At 33.7% G+C, this 18,388-nt stretch overlaps 4 protein-coding genes across 8 annotated transcripts in view; 1 reads left to right on the top strand and 3 right to left on the bottom strand.

The window, feature by feature from the left end:
- The window catches only part of LOC126918078 (trithorax group protein osa), a 16,851-nt gene extending 7,605 nt beyond the window's left edge, over positions 1-9,246 (bottom strand). For 2 of the 5 annotated variants that reach the window (XR_007711206.1, XM_050725684.1), the window contains exons 1-13: positions 8,113-9,246; positions 7,812-7,934; positions 7,529-7,735; positions 7,183-7,242; positions 3,673-3,805; positions 3,484-3,579; positions 3,058-3,383; positions 2,587-2,980; positions 2,374-2,499; positions 2,118-2,299; positions 1,881-1,922; positions 1,025-1,222; positions 69-288 (exon numbers count right to left, since the gene is read on the bottom strand). Coding sequence is in view for 4 of the 5 variants with exons in the window: in XM_050725684.1 (XP_050581641.1) it covers positions 69-288; positions 1,025-1,222; positions 1,881-1,922; positions 2,118-2,299; positions 2,374-2,499; positions 2,587-2,980; positions 3,058-3,383; positions 3,484-3,579; positions 3,673-3,805; positions 7,183-7,242; positions 7,529-7,735; positions 7,812-7,934; positions 8,113-8,952 (2,947 nt within the window). In the remaining variant the exon portion in view is untranslated. The remainder of the gene's footprint in view (positions 1-68; positions 289-1,024; positions 1,223-1,880; positions 1,923-2,117; positions 2,300-2,373; positions 2,500-2,586; positions 2,981-3,057; positions 3,384-3,483; positions 3,580-3,672; positions 3,806-7,182; positions 7,243-7,528; positions 7,736-7,811; positions 7,935-8,112) is intronic. The other 3 variants (XM_050725686.1, XM_050725685.1, XM_050725687.1) reach the window with 3 other exon arrangements.
- A 534-nt stretch (positions 9,247-9,780) lies between these two features.
- Positions 9,781-12,598, top strand: LOC126918112 (mannose-1-phosphate guanyltransferase beta). The gene is made up of 5 exons (XM_050725754.1): positions 9,781-10,552; positions 10,841-11,057; positions 11,121-11,514; positions 11,592-11,985; positions 12,064-12,598. The coding sequence occupies exons 2-5, from the start codon at positions 10,905-10,907 to the stop codon at positions 12,230-12,232; spliced, it is 1,110 nt and encodes a 369-aa protein (XP_050581711.1). The 5' UTR covers positions 9,781-10,552; positions 10,841-10,904; the 3' UTR covers positions 12,233-12,598.
- LOC126918098 (separin) lies at positions 12,288-15,042 on the bottom strand. Its single transcript, XM_050725729.1, has 9 exons — positions 14,696-15,042; positions 14,325-14,541; positions 13,962-14,254; positions 13,741-13,877; positions 13,452-13,668; positions 13,065-13,375; positions 12,835-13,002; positions 12,621-12,766; positions 12,288-12,524 (listed from the first exon to the last, which is right to left on the bottom strand). The coding sequence occupies exons 1-9, from the start codon at positions 14,903-14,905 to the stop codon at positions 12,379-12,381; spliced, it is 1,845 nt and encodes a 614-aa protein (XP_050581686.1). The 5' UTR covers positions 14,906-15,042; the 3' UTR covers positions 12,288-12,378.
- Positions 15,043-15,303: 261 nt separating this feature from the next.
- LOC126918103 (UDP-N-acetylhexosamine pyrophosphorylase) lies at positions 15,304-18,095 on the bottom strand. Its single transcript, XM_050725738.1, has 3 exons — positions 16,895-18,095; positions 16,419-16,815; positions 15,304-16,348 (listed from the first exon to the last, which is right to left on the bottom strand). The coding sequence occupies exons 1-3, from the start codon at positions 17,368-17,370 to the stop codon at positions 15,812-15,814; spliced, it is 1,410 nt and encodes a 469-aa protein (XP_050581695.1). The 5' UTR covers positions 17,371-18,095; the 3' UTR covers positions 15,304-15,811.
- Between the last annotated feature and the right edge of the window lie 293 nt (positions 18,096-18,388).

Below are 18,388 nucleotides of genomic sequence, written 5' to 3' on the forward strand. Positions count from 1 at the left end.
TTAATGTTGAATTAATTAAAAATAAAAAGCCTTTAATATTATCAATTTTTAATATTATCAACAGTTACCTGGTGAAGGTACGGAGGCAGTTCCTTTTGATGGTTTCTTTTTTGAACCAGCTTCAACTTGATTTATGATAGGCTGAGGATCGACACCTCCACGGTCGAAATGACATTCATACGCTAACAAATGCTTGGTATAGTGTTTCCTTAGTGTGTATGCTGCACTGCTACTTGCACCAATGCCCAATAATCCAGCTATATCTTTCCACGTTTTATTTTTGGTCACCTATAGAAAATTAAAGTCAATTTTTTCATCAGTGTCTGCCCGATTTTTTATTTTAGCAGAGAATCCAAACAGACAAAAATCTGCATCTTGAAAACGCAAAATAAAAACAAAAAAATATATGGAAAAAATATTACGGCGGCTAATCTAAAAAGAAATCAAGTAACGCGATCTTTCTTTCTGTATATACAAATACCTCGATTCCTGATCATGCAAGTATGAAAAATGAAACGAATAGACAAGAGTACAATCGAAACGAATTACCGTTATTACATTGATATTAAAAGTTTATTCTTCGCTGAATATTAGAATAATTCCATATAGCACCAAGGTTTGTAGATCAGGGCGTTTTCCATACGCGTCGAACGACTACTTTAAGAAAAGACGAGTTAAGCTTCTTTTTTCTTCATAATTTTATAAACAGTATACAAGAAAAGAAAAAATACTATGTAGCAAAAAATATAATATAAATCATGCACACTTCAGCGCACACAGAAACAAAGCATATTTTACAATTGTATACGTCAAATATAAACAAATACTGTCGGTGTAATTGAAAATGCCAGAAACAACAGAAACAAAAACTCGGATAGCTTTGGCCGAGTCATTGATGTTTTTTCTTTTGGCATATATCTAAACGTGTATACACAATATTGAAACGAACAAAAATATAAAACACATAGAATTATGAAAAAAACTACTATAAAGACACCGAGGGCTAGATGGAACTACACTGCACCTTGCATACCTCCATGAAGCCCCCCCTCTCTTTCACGTAGAGGTATAGCCGAAATAGGTCGAGGGGGTTCTTGGAGATGGTAGGACAGCTAGTAATAGGTGTTCTTCGTTCTTCCATGAAGTTAACTAATTTATCCAACCATGTTCTTCGTTCCATTGTATCATCCATTTCATACAGCTTTGCTAAACTGTCTGGTTTCTGGAATTATCATTATGAAACCTGTTAACTTCCACTAAACTGAATGATTGTCATGATTTTTCTTGAACACTTTGATGTACTATTCTTTCTAAAGGTACTTGTTAATTTACAATGTCATTTGATTGCTTATAATAATTAACAATTATATATTTTTGAGTAAAATAAGTGATGACACAAGTGATAGATCTTTCATGCAAAAAGTACTGTTTTATAAAAACACTATTTGAAATGATAGTAAAATAAAAAAAGCGATATCATGCAATTACATAAAGCAAAATAATGTAACGTTTTCAAAATATTAAAAGATGTAGAGAATAATCAGAAGCTACAACTTTCTTAGGACATGTCATTTCTTGTTATCCAAAAATTTATATTTTTGCTTAGTTAGTATTGGAGATTATGATGTAAATACGCGTCTGTATGAAATATAACTGTTGTATAACAATTTTTGGTAGTTACACACTGCTTGATAATGAAAATAAAACAATAGTACAAGGATATTTTTATAAAAATACAACATTAAAATAGAGAAAGTTCAAATAATTACATTTGCTAAGCAAATATCAAGATGTCTAGATCAAACAGAGTACAAAACATTCAGTGTGTATAATATGTTGTGCAACAGTATGATAAATACTTATAGTGAATAAACAGTAACCTTAGGTCTGTACGGGTCTTGAGGCACATGACTGTTAAATACCTGTAAAATATATAAAATATTGAAAAGTCAAAGAAAACCATAGCATAAAAACACATTATCCCTGATCATATATCATTCTTAAAATTTTCATGTAAAAACATTAAAACATGCAATATAAAGATACAGATATACATACGAAAGTAGTAACCATTATGTCAGATTCTTAAGAATCATATAACGAAACGAAATACATACAGGACTAGCAGGAGTACGTGGCCAACCAGGACTGTTCATATCAGGATATTCTTCGTGTATGGAGTTAATACTCGCAGCACCAGGTGATGGAACTGTACTCTGTGGTGTAGTTGGATGGCTATGATATCCTCCCATCATATCCTTCCGTACCTTTGGTGGAAATGTTGGATCTTCTCCAGAAGCTATATTAAAATAAAATTATGAATTTTTCACAAATAAGATGAATGTTAAAGAATTTTTAACATTTTGTACTAACCAGCTGATGCGTTTGACAACGTCGACTGTTGAGAACCTTCATCTAAGGATGTACCATCAGGACCAGTTGTTATTACAGATGTAACAGTGCCACTTGAAGTGGAAGTAACATTTATAACTGATGTACCTATATGATCAACCAGTACTTTTAATCTTCCATCTGTTAAGTGAATTACCCAAAACGAAATACACGGTAAATGAAAAATGGATATACCTGAAGCAGTGGTAGTTATGCCACTATCATTAGAAGTTTCAGTAGTAAGATCTGCAGAACTATGGCTAGTTGGTGTTGGTGTTGAAGCGGGATGTGAATTGGGTGTAGTACTTGGTGGAGGCATTGGACTTCCTTCGTGATTGAGAGGTGGTGTAGCCGCAGGAGTATGCAAATGTGGTACAGCTGAGCTGGTTGGTGGTGGTTGACTACTAACGTGATTAGGGGATGGAGGTGGAGGACCCATTGAACTTGCCGGTGGACCCATATTACCAATCACGGCTACTCCAGGGGCACCTGGAGGTACCATACCTGTTGTACCACTACCTCCATAAACCTGAGGTGGTCCTGGACTAGGTGGCATCCCTGGTGGTACACTATTAAATCCCATTTTATGCTGCAAAAGGGGCAGTACATTGATTTTGTGTAAATAATATAAAATTCTTACTTTCTTAAAAAATACACTTGACTTACTGTATATGGAGGATATTGCACCAAATTATTGGGCCTATTAGAAGCTTGATACTGATTGTTGGGTGGTGGTTGTGAATTAGCTGGTGATGGATATCCCTGTGGAAATTGTACATGTGGACGGGGAGGTGGATAGGGACCTTGCCCATGATAACCCCCAGGCTGACCTGCAGCCGTTCCACCAGCTGCATATCCCATACCACCACCCATTGGGTTTATTCCACCAAGGCTTGCAGAACCAGGTCCTGGTTGAACAACACCAGGACCAGTGTTATTCATTTTATAGCTATGCATGTGTGGCGAAGGACCCAATGGCTGCTGGTATGCTCCTAAAAGCATAAGTTTATATGTTATATTTTATACATACACACACGCACACATGTGTATAAAAGACAAAGTATAAACAAAAATTTTACATCTTTCATTTACCTTGAGTTGTCATAGGAGAGTGACTCATTCGTGCAGGTCCACTACCATCTGACTGGCTACTTGACGGGCGTGGAGGCATCTGAACGTTTTGTTGACCTACAAAAAGCAAGAGTACAAAATTTTATTAAAAAAACTAAGGAATTAATTAAAGTAATACTTTGGTAAAATATGAACCGGAAATATACAAACCAACAGCAGGGGACATCGAGCGAGAACCTGTAGATCCTGTAGGAGAAGGGGTGGGTCTCATCCCCTGTGAATTTGGTGTTCCAGGACAAGCAGGTCCATTCGAACTATCGTTACTATTTTGTCCAGATAATTCCTAAAATATAAAACATAAAAAAACATCTTAGAAAATTCTTACATTCAAACAATGCTTCCACAAAAGTATCAAATATAATTAAAACAAGATAATACATCTAATGCTTAAAACTCTATTTAATTTTTGAACTTAATTACAAAATTTTAGAAATATCAGATGAATATAGCAGTTAATATCATCTATATAAAATGACTAAAATAATTATAATACAGAAAAAACCATAAACAGAATTATGTAAATAGAAGTTATTCCTGAATATAATTGCAACTTTTTAAACAATTTATTTCATATTACATTTCATTAGCTTCAGCACGAAAGCTGCGTTAGCAAGATCATAAATAAAAAAGTAAATAAATATATACATACACAACACACATGGGTATACACACACAAATAAAGGTAAAATAAAAAATCCACTTTTTAGAACGCAACATTTACGTTCCTTTTATATATGTTGTATACTTTCTTTGTTGTCACATTTTAACCATAAGAAAATTAGGAAATGCACTCTACACACGCGGCCACTCGCCACTAATCGTACGATGCAACATAACACGTCATACACACGCGCATGTTTCAACGATATTTTATATATACGTACATAACATACGTCGTATACAGTTGGCATATATGTGGAAGAGCGCGCGCGCCTGTGTATGTGTGTGCGTAACACCTCGCACAGATCGTCACTATGATACATTGAAAGAGCGCGCGGGTGCATTAGAAGAGAGAGAAGAGAAGAGAAGGGGATTGAAGGGAGGTCAGAGTGAGAGATGAGGAGAAAAAGAGAAAGACAGACCAAATATAAGTACAAGAGAAAGAATTACGCGAGTGAGACAGATGGAGACACATAAAGAGAAAGAGAAAGAGAAAAGTACATCGTTACACCTACCAAGCAGTGGACAGTTCATCCGTACAGAAGACGATTAGAGACTTCCTCGGATGTATCACGGAAAGTATAGTATATACTGTGTCGGACACAAGGACTCTCGGCATGACGCGAGAATCGAAGGAGAGGCGTTACCCCGCGCACTACGACAAAACCCACCATAGACCTCGTATGTTCCCCGTACGATTTTCACATGTTTTACGGGAATCTCGTGTAACAACGACACACTAGGTTCAATCATGTGTAAGTGAAGATAGTCGGTGGTTTGATATAAAACCACGCGAGAACGGGCATAATTTCTCGTCTGTCGACTATGGAACTGCTGTTGGTTCACCGTGTACTTCGTTCGACCATCGCATGTTGTGTCAATAAGTCTCTCTCTCAGAGTGTTTCGTATCGTTAGGGTACAACCCTTCGATATCGAATTCTAAATTGGCAAACGGTACGATCGTGAAGGCCGCGTATTTAACAGGTTAGAATCGGACAGTTGATCGTCTACGTACGTGTACGTGGCCGGGAGTAACTAAAAACGTGATTCTTTTTATCGAGTGTTCCGTGACTTCGGTTTACAGATTTCGCGTCTAGCTGCTCGTTGGAGGGCGTTCTTTCGTGGCGCGGCAAGCGTTCGGCAACCATCGGTTATTTCCGTAGCTCCTCGGCGAAGAGTACCCGTGTGCTCCAAAAACCCCGAGAGAGTACGCGAGAAAGAAAACGTATAAAGTCAAACTACACGAGAAACAAACGCTTTTCCAACTAAATAAATTCTATGCAAATCCAATCAGTTATAATAATATTCAAAAATCTTTGTTCTCATTAAAATATTTTTATATGTTTTAGGTTATATCAATCAATACGCGTTATTAATTGTATCCTTTAAATGACTTAATTATTGCAATTTAAACAACCATTGTTGAAACTTTTTAGCTTTCGAGAATTTAGTTCTGTCTACATTATTTTTATACATTTAATACGCATATTCAATATGATTACGATTTTAATTAATACGAACTATGCGTTTAATCTTATAAAATGAAAAGAAATAATGAATGATAATATTAACGATATTATGTAATAATATTTTTATTCGTCGATGCCATAACATCGCGAGGGAATAGGTTAAACGATGATAATTCTCAACTAAAATTCAACCGATTTTTAAAACAGAAGAGAAAACATGATCGATCTACTAAATTTAATCTAATAAAATTAGTAAATAACAAAATTTGTTCTAACACCGATTTTTCAGTAAATAAACGAGATTTTACACTTATCGAATAGAGACATAAAGTTGTATGTAAACAGAGAGTTCTATTTAATACCGTTTAAAAGAAACTATATTGGACGTTTAAAATATATTCGCCGGTTTTCAGTCGCGTCATGGGAATACGAGAAGTTCGATAGCATGTCGCAGAGTGACAGTTGCATGATCTAACGAACCGAATATAGCTGAACGATATAAAACGTCAGAAGTGGTGGGGAGAACTACCTCAGATACACAGTCCCCCCCCCCCCTCCCCAGCGATTCGAGCGAATCACACACTCGCTCTCGCTTGCTTCTCTATACTCAGGTAACCTGTGTAACACTCATGCTTCTCCCACTAGACCGCTCATCTATATTGAAAGAAGTGAGAGACTCGATATAGGACAAAGAGGGATATACGTGTTTACACATACATGCGAGCGTATATGTTTGAAAAGGGATAGCGAGACGAACACAGTGGGAAAGAGCAAGCGAGCGAGCGAGCGAGAGAGAGGGAAGGAGGGAGGGAGGGAGAGAGAGAGAGAGAGAGAGAGAGAGAAGGAAGGAAAGAGGAAGAGGGAGAAGGCGGGAAGGGGAAGTCACTAATATCTGGGGCTCCAGCGGCCGCGCAACTCGCGCCCTAATCGAACTCTACAAGTCGCTTATTCTCCATCCCCACTTTCCACACCCTGCCCCTCCTACAGATAGGCAACCCATACTCGAGAGGTCTCCCTTTCGCTCACTCATGCTTGCTCTTTTCACGAGAGAAGTATTGAAGTACTCCCGTCCACTGTATCCAAGATCAAATGGCACTTTATGCAACGTGAAATTAGAATTCGCTTTGCAATGCCAGTTATCTTGACCGACCACGTAAGAGCCACTGATGCTTTTATTGTTAAACCGTTCGTTTTTAAACGTGGCCCAAGTCGAGAACCAATCGTAACACAAACATGAAATAACAATAACACGTGCACACACGTGCATCCACGCGCGCATGTGCTTTCTAATTAAGATCAAAATAAATCACCGTCCGACGCTTCAATCGCGAAACATGAAAACGTTTTATTGAGAATTTCGCACCTTTCTGCTTTTCTTCTGAGTTATTTGAATATTTTTAAAAGAGAATCTTATACGATACGTTATGGTTATTGATAACCTTGGATAATTTTGAGACACGTTATCAAGGTACTTTTTTGAATACTTATATATATATATATATATATTGTTGCGAAATTTAATTGTACTCACCCCTGAATCTATTCCTTGAGTATTTGGTGTTGTTGATCGTTGCTGTAAGTTATGGAAACTCTGTAAACAGAAACAGAATTTATTATAAATCACATATCCATACATACAACTAAAAATATACTGATCAAAAAGTTCATTTTCTTACTTTCAACTGTTTACCTTGATACTTTGCAATTTTTTAAAATAATTTTAGATACAAATAAGATACTTTTTTGCTAATACATTAAGACAAAGGACAAAGTTTGATATTCTTGTTTACATGTACAGCCAATAGAAATTCTTATATTATTACATCATATTATTACATCAAAAATATAAAAAGGTTTTTGTTATTTGTATAACTTACTTGAGATTGGCTAGTTGACTGTGGTTGTGGAGATGCAGAAGGTGGTGGTGCTGGGGATTGAGAAAGAGCACGCTGTGGTGATTGGCTGGAAGGATTGGTCTGATTGGCTGAAGGTGGTGGTGGATTTGGTGGTCCACCTTGATTCCAACCTCTCTGTTCTGTGTATAAACTGGAAGGATGGCTAGTTTGCGTAGTATATGAGTTTAGCTAAAAAAATATAAAAAGTTAATTAATAAGAGTAACTATTTTATTGAATAAATTTTGTAATCATTATTATAAATACCTGATGGTGGCTGTATGGTGCATGAGGTCTTGTAGGAGAAGAATAACGTTGTGTATATTGTTGATATGGCATAGGAGTTGGGGAACTTGGTCCTCCAGGTCCTGCATGCAATCTTGGTGACCCCTATGTATTTTACAATATATTTAATTATTCAATTATTAAAACAAGAATTAATAATAATTTTATAAAGAATAAGATGTACATAAATTATTACAAATGACAATTTATAGCTACAAAAGTAACAAAAACATAAAATGTACTTTATACACAGTTATAGATAGATGTAGGTTGTTATACTTACCGTCTGTGGAGGACGTTGGCCAGGTTGTGGATAAACCGGAGGGACAACTGGGGGTCGTTGGATGGGCCATGGTTGTTGATAAGGCTCTGGCCCCATTCCAGGATAATTTCCATGAAAACGGTGAACAGGAGTAGATGCTTGGAGTAACTGATTTAACGTTGGTGTTGGACCAGTAGCTTGTGATATACTTTGCCCTGATAAAAACCTTGGTTGACCCGGAAAACTGGTTGGCGTAGCCCCTACATATGCCAATCGTGATTCAATCTTGGAAGCTGCATAATGCTCTTCCATTTCGACCCGATGAACTCTTTCACTTTCATGTATTAAGTGTTTACCATGATAATCCAACTGTTTCCCTGGAAAGTCTCCATGCTTTCCCATGTACTCTGGTACCTGCTTCGCTGGATAATCGGTCAATGATTTGGAGGGAAATTCGTTTGATTTGTTGGTATACTCCTCCGGATAATCGCGTATTACGTTCGAGGTGAACGGATGTCCGGGATGGTTTGGATGCCCGGGCGTATCGAGAGGCTCTTGTTTGCCGATAGATTCTTGAGGAGCTTGTCCAGCCTCCCTTGGTGATTTGACTTCACCGGCAGTGTGTCCACCAATGTCCTCGCGGTATTGACTCATCTCGAAACCCGTGTCCCCGCCGCGATTCACATATTTAAGCAGCTGGGCCGCGCCCCGGGACACTTTATCACCCGGCTCTGGATCCAGCTGCTGCTTCGTATTAACACTTGCACTATTCCCACCGACTTGCGGACGTTTCTGTGCACATTTCACGGACTCGTTCAGCTTCACATCGTTTTGTTGGCTCTCGGCTTGCGTCGCAGCCATGTTCTCTCCTCACGGAGCCATCGTCGTCTCATAAACTGGCCAATCGCGGGACCTCGTGTGTCTCGCGTACTATGTACTCGAAATCGAAATCCTATTCCGTTGAATATCTCCTATCGTACTCAACTCTTTCCACCACATCCTCAGTCAGACTAGCGAAGACTAAACACCGAACTAACAATTTTTGCTTCCTGCCGTTTTCAAAGTAGAAGGAACCAAAAAAAAACTCATACACGAACGTCAAAAGCAGCGTCGCATGTATTACGCCATCTTGCGGCTATACCGTCAATCATTCGCGCCCGTTTCAACTCTCATTTACAATCGGCGACTCTTCTCGAAACCTGGTGGTCGTTCCATTCGACGATTTCTTTCTAACCAATTTACGCCTCTATACTTCTATTGAAAATTCACCCCCACTTATATACACCAAAATATCGAATGAAATTGTGCTCGTATTTAATTCTTATACTTATGTATCAAATGTTCATTTATATCTAATAAATAACTTCTATTCATATACAAATATTTCAACAGAGATTAATTGTTCAAATTGCTAAATAAGATTACTATCTTACTGCATGCTTATACCTACATTTAAAAAAAAGTCGCAATAGCAAAAAATATTAGGATGTAGTAAACAGGGAATAGACGAGTAATGTCTTTGCGTAATATTGCACACTTATTTTTTTATCAATCTTCTTGCTGAAATTTATAACAAAACAAATAAAAATCAGTCATAAATAGTCATAATACAATTATCTGTTTTTATTCTGTTTCTATATAAAAAATATCTACTTTGGCGCAAGCGCATAGAATAATATACTATACGTAAGGGATTTAGATGCGGTTGTCTTTCGCTGGTTTATTCATTCTTAATTTTGTGTATTAAAAACCAAATGAAATGAAAAATTTGTTTAATTCGCGTCGATTTTCGTCTTCTTTAAATGTAATTCGTTCAAGTTTTAACACTCAAATAATTCAACAATAATTATCCGCAACAAGAAACGTATTTGATACGATATTATTTTTTGTTACTAATCTGTATTAAAAATTGATTTCAAGGATAAAAATATCAATTAAAATTATTTAATTATATTTCCACAAATTAAAAGTAATTAAGTGTTTTTCGCTTTTACAACAATTATAACGATTTTAACTCTTCCGTACTTTTAAAAAATGAAGATTTTAAAAATTCTTAAAAAAGTTTATGTGAAACAGATTCAATAAAAAATATTCAAAAAATGAACTCGCCAAGTAAAGTGTATTTGTACAAATATTACGTGTACAAGTGACAAATAAGTGATAGTAATGGCGCTATTGTAGTTTATTACGGATGATAAGCATTACGTAGTGTAATGTTAATTGAAAAAGAAGTTAAGCCAATATGAATGATAGAAATTCTGATAAGAGTAATATCGTAAATGTAAAATATAAATCGATTAATAGCATTTGATTATATTAGTATTAAAAATTATGTGTGTATTCTTATCGCATACGTGTGTCGCTATGTACATACGTCTACGTGGTGTTTCAATCCTACGTGGCAATATTCATCAGTAATGATTGTTTTCTGCCTTTGCTCGTATCGATATGTAGGCATGAGGTATACCTTTCATTAATATTCTTTTTACTTCTACGAAAAAAAAATGTATTTGTGTGTAACAAATACTTTGCAAACGCATAATTAAATTTTTAGTACATTTTATTTTTAGTTACATTTTTATACATTTTATTATATTATTAATCAATTAGTGAATAAAGATATATTACAAATACAGTTTTTTTTAATCAAACTGGATATATTTCATTTAAATATTTATCTTCATACATAATTCTGTGTACAATTAAAGAATATATACATTTTTAATCTTCATTTTTAATATCTTTTCAGAATAAAATCTGCTTCCAAATGTGTTTTACTATGAACACATTTTAATTAGGATTATTGATGAGTGATGCAACGTAAAAGAAAGAAGCTAGGAACAATGAGAGCTGTAATACTTGTTGGTGGCTATGGAACCAGATTGAGACCTCTTACATTAAGTCGGCCGAAACCATTGGTTGAATTTGCTAATAAACCAATGCTTCTACATCAAATAGAAGCTCTGGTATGTTGCGATATCTCTGTGATACTTTAACTTTTTATAAATTGATTGCAAAATTACATTTAGGTAGCAACAAATGTGACAGAGGTAATACTAGCAGTCTCTTATCGTGCAGAGGAGATGGAAAGAGATTTGAGCGAAGAAGTTAAAAAGTTAGGAGTACATTTGATCTTTTCACATGAACCAGAACCACTTGGCACTGCAGGCCCTCTCGCGCTGGTACATGATCTGTTGTGTGCAGGAGATGAACCATTTTTTGTTTTAAATTCTGATATCATTTGTGATTTTCCATTTATGCAACTTTTGGAGTTTCATAAAAATCATGGTAGAGAGGGTACCATAATCGTAACTAAAGTAGAAGAACCATCAAAATATGGTGTAGTAGTCTATGAAGATGATGGAAAAATAGAAAGCTTTGTAGAAAAGCCACAGGAATTTATTTCTAATAAAATTAATGCAGGTATTATATTTTTAATACTGAATTCAAATATATTAGTTTCTTAATGTTTGGTGGTATTAATTACTGTAATCTTATAGGCATGTACATTTTTAATCCAAGTGTCTTAAAAAGAATAGAATTGAAACCTACAAGTATAGAAAAAGAAATTTTCCCGCATATGGCTCGGGATGGAGAATTATATGCAATGGAACTAACAGGATTTTGGATGGATGTTGGGCAACCAAAAGATTTTCTCAAAGGAATGAGCATGTACCTGACATCTCTAAGACAAAAATCTCCAGAAAAATTATATTCTGGTCCAGGAGTAGTAGGAAATGTGTTAATAGATGAAACAGCAAAGATTGGGAAAGATTGTAGGATAGGACCAAATGTTACAATTGGCCCTGGTGTTATTTTATCTGATGGCTGTTGCATTAAAAGAAGCACTATTCTTAAAGCAGCTGTAATAAAAGAGCACGCATGGTTGGATGGGTAAATGTTAAAGCAATTTATAATGTATATAGATAGTGTATTTGTGTGTGCTTATAATGCAAAGTGATATCATCATAGGTGCATTGTTGGCTGGAGAAGCGTTGTCGGACGTTGGGTGCGGATGGAAGGTACTACAGTACTTGGTGAAGATGTAATTGTTAAGGATGAGTTATATATCAATGGGGGTCAAGTTTTACCTCACAAGAACATTTCCAGTTCTGTACCGGAACCGCAAATAATCATGTGACCAAGAACAGTACTTTAAAAATACACAGTATAATGAACGACCAAACTACGAAACATTTTATAAATAAAATTTTTACTAGCTTTTTTAATTACATATAAATTGATGTTTAGTATATATTTGTTTGTATCGTTTTTTATATCTACAATTTAAATGAGCTTTACCGGTAGTCCTCGTACTACTATTGCAGCCGCGGTCATATATTGAGAACAGATGTCTTTAGATTTTGCTACTGCTCTCAACATTTCAGATTCTGTAGACACATTTTGGGAGCTTTTACAATTTTTTAGAAATTCTAATTATGAAAAATTAAGAAAAAAAATAAATTATAAAATCATAAACTTAAAAAATAAAAAAATTAACAAGATACTTTATAATTTTTTATACTAACTTAGTGTACCCGCACACCACATATTAATGTCAACATCAGTCCATGGTCTATTTAATGGAGATGGAATCCAATTACTAATGAAATTCGTTGTCATTTTATCAGTATCAGCGTCCGTAACTTCCCACAACATACCGAGCACACAAGGGCTAACAATATAATATATAATACCAAGTAATACATAAATAACTAAAGTTATAAAAAAATTTATTTTTACCTGCTAGCTATTAAATACTGATTTGGGACTCCATATGGTGGATAACGTCCTCCTACTGTAAGTAATTTTACACTACTACAACCAAATAATAAAACAATTGATCTTACTCTGAGTCTTTCTATGCGTTCTCCTGGCAAGTATTGTATTCCATTGCCATGACCATTATACCTATGAAAAATAATAAATTATGAAAGTTAAAAAGATAAGATGATATTTAAAATAAACATTACATTAATATATCACGGTTAACTAATGCATCTTCAAAAATTCCTTCTTGTGGCTCAACATTATACCAACTTTTCCAATCTGGTAACCAATATTCAATGAACAACCTCATACGTTTTTCCATTTTAGCCAAGTTACCAGAAGGATTGACTATACATGTACCCATATCATTTTTTGTATAAATTATTTTACAGCCATTCTCCATTGTACTTTCATGCTCTTTAAATAAAGCATATGCAATGTGCAATGATGGAAAACGAGTAACAGGGTGACATTTTAAAATTTCCATAGATTCAAATGGTATATAATCCATATGCTGTAAAATGTTATATAACATATACCAAATCACGAACTTTATTTTACATTTTACAAGAGTCATGCTCCAAACTTACTTCATCAATGACTAAAATTAATGTTTTTCTAATTGCATTTTTTAATTCTTCTAGACAAGGTAGTTTCCCAAATATGGATAGTATTATGTTATCTGCCAGCTTATTATAATCAGGAAGTATATATTTTACCGCACGTGCTATTTCTTCTCTTGTGAGAAAACATGCTGATAATGCTACTTTTCTTAACAACCACTTAGATCTTTTTGTTATCTTTTTTCTATAATGCATAATACAATTAAATACATGTATGTCAAAAAATTGTTTAATTATTAATTTATTCTTTTCTTACGAATTTTTGTTATCAGATATTAGTTTATCAATCATTTGTACAGTAGCTGCTACTATGTCCTGTTTATTTATTGGATCTGCTATAAATAAGATTCTCCACTCTCGTAACCATCTATACTCTAATGCTTGAACAGCAGTCTACATATATGTAGGCACAGATATATACATTTATATAGAGAAAAATTACTAAATTTACTAAAATTATGTTTATTATATAAATACCTTCATACTTATATTTTGCCTTTCTCTCATTTTCCAATATAATTCATTATTCGCATAAGTAGCTTCTAATTCAGACCTATTATTAGAAAGTAATTTCTGAATTTCATAACAGATATCGTACGAAGAATCTAACTTTGGTTTTGGTAATGTTATACAGAAGGGTTCTGTTTCTTTGGTCCCTGTTGGCAATATGGTAATATGCATTTCATGCATTGCATGTGGTTCAGTTCTATTATGTTTAAATATATCTCCTAGAGACCTATACTGTCCAGTGATTTGAATCATATACCATTCTATATAAAAAAGAAAGATTTATAACAGCTTTAATACGTTCAATAATATTTAAATATTTTATTTTATTACCTTTGGGTAGATCAAAAAGTTTTGCCTTTAAATTATCAACTCTATTTGTATCATTTATATTAAATCCAACATAAGAAGCTTTAAGTCCAGAAGATTGTTGTGTATTTAAGATTGATTCACGCATTTCTGTTTTCACACTTCTATGCAATATTTGTTGACGAAGTATCACTGCATGTGACTCAATTAAATGAAATATAGCTTCAAATTCATTACCAATCTACAAACAGTATTTATAAATTTATCAAGGAATACTTAGTTCTATATTGTTTATGTGACTTTGTTAAATTATTAATCAATAATTACTTAATTTTTATATTATTAAATAATTATATTCATTCTATTCATAATTATAAATAAAATCACTATAATACCTTTAAATAACAAAGTGCCAACATTTTGTTGAGATTTGCATATTCGACACTTCCTATGTTACATTGTACCTCTGTGAATAATTTTTCGATATTCCTTTTCACATCTTCTATGAAATTAGTTTCTTTAATATCCGATGTTTTTTCACACTTGCCATCATTTAAATGACATTCATGTAAAATTTGAAAAATTTCGTCCATGTTAATACACATAAATCACTTTAAACATATTAACTTCTTTACCTTTTAGCGCTTTGAGGCATTAGTTGTAAGTTTTAACTGTTATTTCAAACGATTCAAATTCAAATGTGACTAACGACGAGAATACTAACTTATGTGTATGTATATATATACGTATACATATTAGGTTAGGGAAGAATAATAATAGAGTATCAATTATTTATAATTTTTATGTACTCTTTTTCAAAATAATTTTACATTTTGAACTCCCATCCTATATATTTAAGAAAATATATGTATTTAAATATATATATCTGTTTAAATAAAATATTTTATGTTCCAAAAGATCCGAAATAATCATGAATATACATAAGCAAGACATATCAGCAAAATTCAGATATTAAGTGACATTTGAAAAGCCATAAATCGTGTAATATATATAAATTTTATTTATAAATTATATTTTTACATAGATTATATATAAATATATAAAACTTATATTACTATTATGCTCCTATTCTTTTATTATATTTGTACCAATCATACAAAATTGATGTAAATGCATAATGCCAAAATACATGAATTTTGTTACACTTTCATCACATTACATTAATTTTTATAATTTTATGATACATATTTTATAATTACATGATTCAGATAAATTAATATAATAATTAAGTCTGTAGATTTTTTTAATATCTACATATGTGAACATACTCGCGCGCAAGATATATTTCGTTTTCTTCCTATTATAGAAGCTTATGCATGTGTACGTAATACTTTCGTATTTTACTGTTATAAAATTTATATAAGAATGTCGACAATTTTTATAGCTAAATTTTATCATTAAATCACAGAATACATTCTCATGGTAGTTTAAAGACTCTTAACAAGAACAGTATTGTAAAAAGGTACAAAAGCAGTACATATTGAATTTTGTTATTCCAATACACACGGTCCTTCTAATGATAGCCCCATTATGTGATTTAAATTTTCTCCCGCATAAGATAATAGAGGAGATATTTCTACATCATTTGCTACAGATGTAGCTCCAGCATTTAACAGCCACTTTTTATGTATTTTAAGTACATCGTTTCGCGCGGTACTTGGACAATCTTGGCCAACGGAATCCGCATTTTTTAGAGGACTAAAATCTTCTTCGCGAATTCCTTCCCAAACTGATAATTGTTTCGCGAATTCGAATACGTCAAATACGAATTTCTCGATTTTAAAACCATTCGGAGATTTGGGTTCAATTCGATTTCCATTTTCGTCGATATACGGAATTTTTTTTTTAGCAGCATGAAGTACCATTTCCTTTTCATGATTTATAGCAACATCATGCAGAAAATCTACGGTGAAATAGTGATTACATATATTTGCCGCATTATATATTAATTGTCCATCATCTGAACGCAATTCAGCAGTCTCTTTTGAAATTTCACTATACTCTACAACTTTGTAGATACCATCGACCTACAATAAAGATGATAAGTAATTAAATAAAAATGATGTCATAAATGATTGAAATATCTTATAAACGTACTTTACACACAACTCCTACTGACTCATTCGGAGAAGATTTTTCTATAACTTTAACTCCACAATCAGTGCATGAAGATAAGCAGTATCCTATAAAAATGGGATCTGCCACTTTTATCAAGATATTATCAACCGAATGAACATGAACACTGTGAATTCCATGTTGTTTCATATCATCTAATATTCCTTGCACCTTTAGAGCTCGATACAATCCTCCATTTCCATCAGGTGCCTTCGAAATTTTATATTTTTTATCCAAAATGATTTTTCCATCCAGTGTAAAACATGGAAGCATACCTTGTTTAAAGGCTTTAACATTCTTTTCTTTCAGATCAAAATAATTATGTTTTTGTAGGAAAGATACAGTTGTTTCATGAGTAGCTTCACTAGTTAATATGTACCTAGAAATAAAGGCAAGTATTAGTTTATTTAAAGTACAAACTTTCACATATTTGATTCATATGAAGGAAACATATGTACCATTTAATTTCTCCATCTTTTCCACATTCTTTTTTTGCCATATTTTGTAAACGAAGTATTCTTTCTGCCTGCAGTTGGAAGAGAGATTTTCCAGAAGGTAGACCCACATTGTACATACCCTTAGGATAAGATACACCTAGCCTAGTACCCTGGCCACCAGCCATTAACAATACAGCTACTTTTCCATCTGCTATTTCTTGCAGTCCCAATTTTTCATATACTCTTAATTGCTCTTTATCTGTGATTTTCAATGACGCAATATTTTCTTTAGGAATCGGAGTCACCTTGTCATCCAACATATTCTGCATACTACTCGATGCATGTACTGCATTGACAAAGTATGATGTTACATCTGCCAGGTCTAATTCAGATATATCTTGATAAAGATTCTCTCTCTCCTTATCTGACAATTGGTCCCAAAATTTTAACAGATGTTCCTGATTGCATTCTATCAGCTTCTTCTTAAGAGACTCCATGTTCACGAGGTCCACTTCTTCGTTTGACAGCCGCGTATGCAACAATAGCAGTTGATATCAATCGCGTTATTTGAAATACTCTTATCAATAACGGTAGATAAATTGAAAGATAGCTGTTTACACTATATCTCTCTGTCCGAACCTGATCTTAAGTAAATAGATGAAAATAAATAGACAACGAGTCGAGCAACAGGTATTTGACCGCGACCTGTAACCTATCCCAACTCATAGGTAAAGCGGGATACGCCTTTACTTTCACGATTCCACGTAGCACGTTCAGCTCGATTTCTCTTATCGGCCCCTCTCGCCCTTCCAGCTTGTCCAACTATTCCCCTTTCCTTTTCCAGCATATTTTGTTTCCACGGACGAATGCCGACCGTGAAAGATCATATTCTTTTTTTTATATTTCTTTCACCGGTCAAGAATCGACCGAACGCTCAGAGACTGTAACCTTTTCGTATGGCACGCTGGTTCACCGGTACTAAGTACCGACTACCGAGTCTTATGTTAACTAAAGTGTTGTAGGTCTCACGTGATTAACCTTTTTTGTGAATACAACTGAAAGTTCTTTAAAGAATCTTGATACGAAGTATATTAATAAAACAAACGTTTATTTTAGTAAAATTAATTTATTATTTCTGTACCGCTCTTTCCAAATAGTGGATATTATAGTTCTTTCCTACTTTCTGTATTAAGTATGTTTTATTACTACCATACTTACTATTATACATATACCAATAACTATATCTATATGTATATTTACTGAATCAAAATGACTATGTAATTCGTAATACATTTAACATAATTTTTATACTTTAGTCACTCTAGTATTAAATTAATATTTGATTAAAGTTAATTTTCTATCTTCTATATTTGCCTATGTATGTACATATATGGAGATAATGGAGAACAGAAATAGGAGCATGTTCTTATATTGCAAAATAATTCTCACAAAGGATTAAAGGAACTAAAAATTCGTAGATCTTATGAAAAAAAGTTTTTAATTGGAATTCATGAA

The sequence above is a fragment of the Bombus affinis genome, chromosome 6, assembly GCF_024516045.1.
Source record: "Bombus affinis isolate iyBomAffi1 chromosome 6, iyBomAffi1.2, whole genome shotgun sequence".
NCBI lineage: Eukaryota > Metazoa > Arthropoda > Insecta > Hymenoptera > Apidae > Bombus > Bombus affinis.